The following is a 7,565-nucleotide window of genomic DNA, read 5'->3' on the forward strand; positions in this document are numbered from 1 at the left end:
CTTCCCAGAAAGGACCAGGAAATTACATTTATCTGATCGCAGTACGCAGTTGGTGAGAAATGTCATTTCAAATGGGACTCTCTGTAGGAAATTTCTTGACCCATTCAGTAAAGAAACTTGTTTACTTTTCTTGAGTGAAACAGCATACTTAGCTTAACACAACACAGTGTTTTACAGGAAAACATAATCGTAGTTTGAATTGGTCATTTTATTTTGGAAAAATCTTCAAATAATCGAAGTCAATTAATCGATTATTTCGATTATTAAGTGAGTCAGCTATCGATGAAAAATTAATCGATTAGTGAGTCGATTAATCGATTAATCGAAATAATCGATTAATTTGCGACAACCCTAGTCGGCGCTGCTTGCTCGAATCGAATGTTGTGTAGAAGTGTGTCGCAAGTTTTTAGTTTCGCGTCGTAAAATGAAGTTTTACTAAACTAATTCGGTTGTTAAGTGCTTAAAAGTATTTCACAACTTGTCTTCACCAGAGGGGGTTTCATTTACGGCAAATTTCAATAATGGTAAGTGGGGGAATCGTCGGTTAACTGAAGCCGAATGCCGCCGACCTTGACTCATGCGGTTCCGGGTCGATGAGATTGATAATCGATGGCGAAATACTTATGGTTATTTTGCATCTTGTCTTGCAGCAACGACTTAGTAAAGCGGGACGGATTGCCTGCCTGTACCGAACCGGTGCGGTTCAGGTAAATTCTCGCTGGGAAAATGCGGCACTCCAATGCACAGCGGTAAGTGTTGATGCGGCTGTGAAGATTGTGATGTAATCATCGGAGGAACTGTTTTATGACGGGTTTATTTGTGCTTTACAGTGCTATTCGACACGCCGACCGGGATTCTTCTCCCAGGTCCTGGACAACATCAAGTCGGAAATGGAGAAGAACAAGGAGATGAAGGAAAATTTGAAAAAGTTCCGAGAGGAAGCGCAGAAGCTGGAGGAGTCCGACGCGCTGAAGGCCGCGAGGCAAAAGTTCAACACCGTGGAATCGGAAGCCTCCAAGAGCAGTGAAGTGCTGAAGGGCAACCTGGACAAAATTCGGGGGAAGGTTACGGAAGTGCTGGACGAAGCTTCCAAGACAGATATTGCCAAAAAGGCCGGGAAGATTGGCGAGGAGTTGGGAAAGACCGCCCGAGGAATGGGAGAAACGATAGCTGAGAAGGGTCAAGAGCTGGGAAAGACGGGTGCTTTCAAGGGAATTTCGGAAGCCACGAAAGCCGTGAGGCAGGAAATCGACAGTCAAGGCATTTCGGCTCGAGTCTATCGGGCTCCGGAAAGACTAAGGAAGCGAGTCGAAGTCACTATGGCCGATGCAAATCGAGTCTTCGAGGCGAACACGGAAGCACTGGGAATGGAACTGCACAAGGACAGCAAATTCTATCAGAGTTGGGAAAATTTCAAGAACAACAACGCCGCCGTGAATAAGGTTCTGTCGTGGAAGATGCAGTACGACGAATCGGAAAATCCTGTGATCCGAGCTTCCCGATTGCTAACGGACAAAGTCAGCGATGTGATGGGAAATCTCTTCTCCAAAACCGAACTTTCGGAAACGCTCACGGAAATCTGCAAAATCGACCCGAACTTCGACCAGAAGCAATTCCTCCGGGACTGCGAGAACGACATCATCCCGAACATTCTGGAAGCGATGATCCGCGGGGATTTGGAAGTCCTCAAAGACTGGTGCTTCGAAAGCACGTACAACATCATCGCCACACCGATTTCCCAGGCGCAAAAGCTCGGCTACTACCTCGATTCCAAAGTGCTCGACATCGAAAACGTCGACCTGGCCATGGGCAAAGTGATGGAACAGGGCCCGGTGCTGATTATCACCTTCCAGACGCAGCAGATCATGTGCGTGAGGGACAGCAAGGGGAACGTCATCGAGGGCGATCCGGAAAAGGTGATGCGATGCAATTACGTGTGGGTTCTCTGTCGGGATCCGAACGATCTGAATCCGAAGTCCGCCTGGCGGTTAATGGAACTGCAGGCGAACAGTACCGAGCAGTTTGTGTAGACGGTAGAGAATAGAGGTCGAATCGAAACACAAATCTTAACGCGGACGGTTGTTCCTTAGGTTAGTCCGCGGCTCGAATCGACGAAATTGAGGCCGCAAAGACGCGCTTTCGACTGGTTTACATTGTTTTAAGTCGCAAGCAGGTCACAAAAAGCGAGCGGAAGACGATTTCGAGCATTGAGGGGTCCTAACGTACATGTTGATAGGTATATTTTAAGTTACTAAGTTTTAGTCAAGAGAGAGAGAGCGCCATAGGCAAGAAAAAGGAGGAAGATTTTTTCCTTCACTCGACCGAACTTATAAATGTATAAATTTGAAAACAGCTCATCTTGGCAATATTTGATCATTTTTAGGAACGAAAAATGAGCGTATTTAAATATGTTTAGGATTGGTTCTTATTGATCAAATATACTTTGTTTGTAAGCTGGAACAGCTAATCGGGTTATCATTATTTATTTACCTTAACGGTGAAAAATGGCCAGGGAAACTTATTCCATTTCAAACAAACTCAAACTTTTGAGAAAATTTGATTCCGATTTGACGAAAAAAATGTTTCTGTGACGCTTTTATCTTCAGTTATGATTTTCAAACGAAAAGACTTAATTAAAAAGTAGTACATCTTAAAAAATTTCAGTGATTGAAATTTATAAAATTCTGTTCTCAAAAATATTTCTTTGAAAATCTTACACAAATTGGAACATAGTTTTCCCGGCTTTTCTTTACGAATTTTCTCAATGGTGGAAAATTTTGTGGAAAACCTTTTCCAGTTAACATTTTTTTCTATTCCTTAGAAAATTTGCTTTCATTTTCTTAAAAATAAAACTTTGTTTCTACGATGCTTCTTTCTTGAGCTATGATTTTTAAAAAGAAAAGGCTCAACATGGCACATTTGCACTATTTTGGCCATAACTCAAAAACGAAAAAAATACCATTTCAAAAATTTAAGCTTCTTTCCACGAGTTGGAGCATTTTTTTCCGGCTTTTCTTTTTAACGGTAGAAAATTTCGTGGAAAACTTTTTTCAATTAATATATTTTTTTTTTATTTCTGAGAAAATTTGCTTTCATTTTCATAAAAAAAAACTTTGTTTCTACGATGCTTCGTTCTTGAGTTATGATTTTTCAAAGTTAGTAGTGTCAGAGGAAAACAAAAAAAATCCAACTGAGTTTTCCGGGAAAATAAGCGACCCTGAATTTTTCTCATTTTTTTTATTCACATATTGATGAGCCCTGCCTGTGGAAAAAGTTTCATGAAAATCTGAGACCTTTCGGTCCAAACCCGTACGGAAATAAAAAAAATCCCCGATAGCGTCAAGCGGTCGGAAATCAACATACAAAAAATAAGAGTTTTCACGATGATTACGCCTCTGGTATAATAAATATACATTTTTAATATACATAATTATACGTTCTGTCTGTAACTACTGCAATCAGCATTAAAATTGTAGTTTTAGTTGAATAAGAAAATTGTACAATTGTATTCGACATGCAAAATTTGCACCTTTAAGAGCCCCTCCTGGCTACACCACTGGCCCATCACCCGAAAGGCTTGGATTTTTCCATATTTTGACATATAGAATCCAACAAAAAACGGTTTAAGATTTACAAATGTGGTAATTTAGGTGAATGATTAATTGTTTGCATTCCATTCGAAAACTATCAATAGCTCTGAATAAATCATGATTGTAAAAAAATAATTCAAAGTTGTTCAAATTCCAGATTACTTATCCGGAATTGGTTTTTCCGAAATTGAATATTTTCCAATAATTTTAGAAATTGTTCATGAAGCATGGCTGAGTGTTTTGAAATAAGAAAATTCAGAAAGAGACTAAACAGTAATCAAAAAACAAAACAGGAACCAGGAGAAAAAAGTTTGATTTTTTATGGAATCAGACCTGACATTTCTCTGAGCATTTTTTTTTAACTTCCTCGAGACATAACGACAAATAATAGTGTTTGTATTACTGCATTTTCAATGATTTTCTCAAGGAATCAGAAATAATCTCAGGTATTTGCCCAAAAATCCAGATATAACTCTGAAGATTTCTTCATATTTGATAAATGGATAGATATTTTAATTTCTCTCCTGGATTTTATTTAGTGATTATTTCCCATGAAACCACTTCAAGAATTTTCCCAAGGAATTTCTCCAAGAATTTCATTTTGGATATCTTAAAAAAACCTGTTTTTTTCCAAAAATAATCACAGAAATTACTTCGAAGATTCCATAAGGAAATACTTCATATCTAATTTCAGATATTTTTCAAGAAAATCTCTAGTCCTCAAGGTTTTATTGGTGACTTTCTCATCGGTTTCCTAGAACATCGTCCAAAGGCTCCCCTTTTAAACATGTTGCAATATTCAACCTGAAATGCCTCCAGGAATTTCTCAGGATTTCCTACATAATTGTCCTTCAGAATTTCTTCAAGATTTTGACTTGGAATTTCTCTGTGGATATCTTGAGAAATTACTCCAGAGATATCTAAGATTTCTTTGGAAATTCCAGAAACAGGAAATTCCACTAACAGTAACTCCTCCAGTAAATTTTAGAGATTTTTCAATGAGGTTTTCACAAATTTTTACAAGCATTCTTCCAAGAGTTTTTCGTTAAGAATTTCCAGCAAATATTAGAATAACATCTAAAAAACTTGTGTAAGTTCTTAAGTCATTCTTGATAAATAAGGATTTTTAGAAAAACTCTTGACAAAACTTAAAGAGCTAAAATTATTGAAACAAAAAAAAACAGATCAATATTGATTCTCTGTGAAGCAACTCCTTGAAAAACTAAATCGCTACGAAATTGTGTAAGAATTATCGGAGGATTTCTTGGAAAAACAGTAGTAGTAGTAGTAGTAACTAATGTGGAATCTTAGATGAACTTGTGAGAATTCTATGGTATTTTTTATTAGATGCATTGAGGAATGTTTGGAACATCTGTAATCCTTGGATGAAATACAGAGGAAATTCCAAAAATGAATAATAGAGAAGCTGAACCACGAAACACAGGTCGAATATGAAATGTTCCTAATAGATTTACTAATTAATTACTCGAGGAATTTATGTAACAATCCCTGAAAGCTTATGAATTAACCCTCAAAGCCCCGGGACAGACCTTTTATTTTCAATCGACTGGTGCTCAGAAACAAACAAGTTTAACAAAATGCGGTTTTCACTATGATCGATGGGATGAGACTTCCTGCGAGTGGGGTTTTCAAACCGGAAGTTCAAGTTTGAACATGTTTTTCAACCGGAAATAAGTGTTTCCTAGTCACATATTTTATAACTTTAACAACGAAATGAATGTTAAACGACAAGTTTTAGCTATTTTTTGACATTATGTAACGGACCACGGCAAGAATACACTATATGGTTTATTTTCTAGCATGGGACGAAAGCCGGAACCTGGTTCCGGAAGTTTTTTTCCGGGTAGGAGCCGAGGCCAAGGAACACATGTCAATTTGACCTGAAGCAACATATGCGGCTACTTGAATGTCATGAAATCAGCTCAGAAAGCAAATGCAAGACATCAACTCTCAATATTGTCAATTGTACCATGTGGCTAAGGCTGGGTTGCAGGGTCACTTCCAGTGAACCAGGAGACAAATATGGATGAACTCAAAATTAGGCATGCGACTGCTCAAACTTCATGAAATCGCCTCAGCGTTGCTGTAAGAATATGCTTCTTTCCTATATGGACACTTCGACCAGATTAGCACACGTTGTCCGGATTCCAAAGGTCGGTGAATCTGTAGACAAACATATATAACATAATGTATAGCTTTCGGTAGTTGATATATAACAGGTAAATCTAGACAAGCGACCGTTCAGACTTTATGAAAGAACCCCTGCGTAGCTGTAAGAACATGCTTCTTGCCTATATGGACACTTCGGCCAGGTCACGGATTTTGAGGTCACTTCCGGTGAATCAGAAACAAGCATATATAATTGGTAAAACTAGGCAAGTGACCGCTCAAATTTCAACAAATAACTTCAGCGTTGCTATAAGAACGTGCTTTTGTTTGTATTGTTTACTTGTATACTTCAGCCTGATGAACAGACGAATCTATGACAAAAGGTCGAAAGACAAAAGGTCAAAAAGACAGAAGGTCGAAAGACAAAAGGTCGAAGAACAAAAAAGAAGGGACAAAAGGTCGAAAATGTTTTTTTTCAAAGGGAAAATTTCTCACCAAGAAAATCTTTTTCGACCTTTTGTCTTTTCGACCTTTTGTCTTTTCGACCTTTTGTCTTTCGACCGTTTTTCCTTTCGACTTTTGTCTTTTGACCTATTGTCCATCAACCTGAACAGACAATAGTTGGTTTCTGAGGTCACTTCCGGTGATCCAGGGAACATACATGAATCCAAAGTAAAACTAGAAATGCGACTACTGAAACGTCATGAAATAATCTGAACGTTGTGGTAAGAACATACTTCTTGCATGAATAGTTCGACCAGATAACCAGAATATGAGCGGATTTTGAGGTCACTTCCGGTGAACCAGGAGATAAACATATATATTATGTTAGACCAGACGTGCGACTGCTCAAATTTCATGAAATAATTTCAGAGTAGCTGCTGGAACATGCTTCATATCTTTATTGACTTTTTACAGAGGTGCGCGGCTATTCAAACTTCATAGAATCGTCTAAGCTCTGCTTTGCTGTTTGGTTTGTAATTATCAAATACACATGCATTATAATTTTGAACACATTTTTTGGTAAAAGAGAATCGATTTCTTTTTTATATTTGTTCTCTGATTCAGCAGAACGGATCTCAAAATTCCGACATTTGGCTGAAGTATTGAATCATTCTGAAGTGTTGAAACATGTTCTCACAGAAACGATGAGGATAATAATTATTCATGAATGTTATGAATAATAATTATTCATGAATTATTCATGAAGTTTGAAAAGTCACATGTCCAGTTTTACTTTATTTGTGTTTGTCTCTTGGTTCACCGGAAGTGAACTCAGAATCTGGTTATTGTCTGGTTATATGGCCGAAGTATCAATAGATGTTAAAAGCATGTTCATACAGCAACGGTGCGGTTATTTTATGAAGTTTGAGTGGTCGCATTTCTGGTTTTACCTTTTATTCATGTTTGTTCCCTGAATCACCGGAAGTGTCTTCAGAAACCGACCTGTTCATCTGACCGAAGCACCAATACGTAAGAAAGCACGTTCTTACAGTAACGCTGAGATTATTTCCTTATGCCTGAGGATGTTAATAATACCGTCGATGGGGGTGACAATGGGTCTAGGGGGTGAGATTGGGTCAAAACGGAAAAATATGTTTTGTGAAATATTTCAGCTAATAACGCTGATATTACTTTACTAAAATTGATAATTCATATGTTAGGGAACATATTATTACACATTACTCATAACAATATACATTTTTAGAAATAGTAGTTTTTGTGTACTACATCAATAAACTTGCATGTTGAAACTAGATAAAATTTACAACATTAAATTTCTCCTGTACAAAGCATCACGCATGTACTCTAGCCTCTATCGTTGCATTAGTAGAATGTTGAAAG

General features: G+C 37.8%; 1 protein-coding gene across 1 annotated transcript; it reads left to right on the top strand.

Moving 5' to 3' along the window:
- The first annotated feature begins 354 nt into the window (after window positions 1-354).
- LOC5570597 (mitochondrial import inner membrane translocase subunit TIM44) lies at window positions 355-2,277 on the top strand. The gene is made up of 3 exons (XM_001653213.2): window positions 355-524; window positions 651-749; window positions 831-2,277. The coding sequence occupies exons 1-3, from the start codon at window positions 522-524 to the stop codon at window positions 2,028-2,030; spliced, it is 1,302 nt and encodes a 433-aa protein (XP_001653263.1). The 5' UTR covers window positions 355-521; the 3' UTR covers window positions 2,031-2,277.
- Window positions 2,278-7,565: the final 5,288 nt, after the last annotated feature.

The sequence above is a fragment of the Aedes aegypti genome, unplaced genomic scaffold (genome assembly GCF_002204515.2).
Source record: "Aedes aegypti strain LVP_AGWG unplaced genomic scaffold, AaegL5.0 Primary Assembly AGWG_AaegL5_hic_scaff_62_PBJ_arrow, whole genome shotgun sequence".
In the NCBI taxonomy this organism is placed as follows: domain Eukaryota; kingdom Metazoa; phylum Arthropoda; class Insecta; order Diptera; family Culicidae; genus Aedes; species Aedes aegypti.

Excerpts from the sequence above, each read along its gene's own strand:
- LOC5570597 (XM_001653213.2), top strand. Across the intron at positions 750-830 it reads CGGCACTCCAATGCACAGCG|TGCTATTCGACACGCCGACC; the intron begins GTAAGTGTTGAT and ends TGTGCTTTACAG.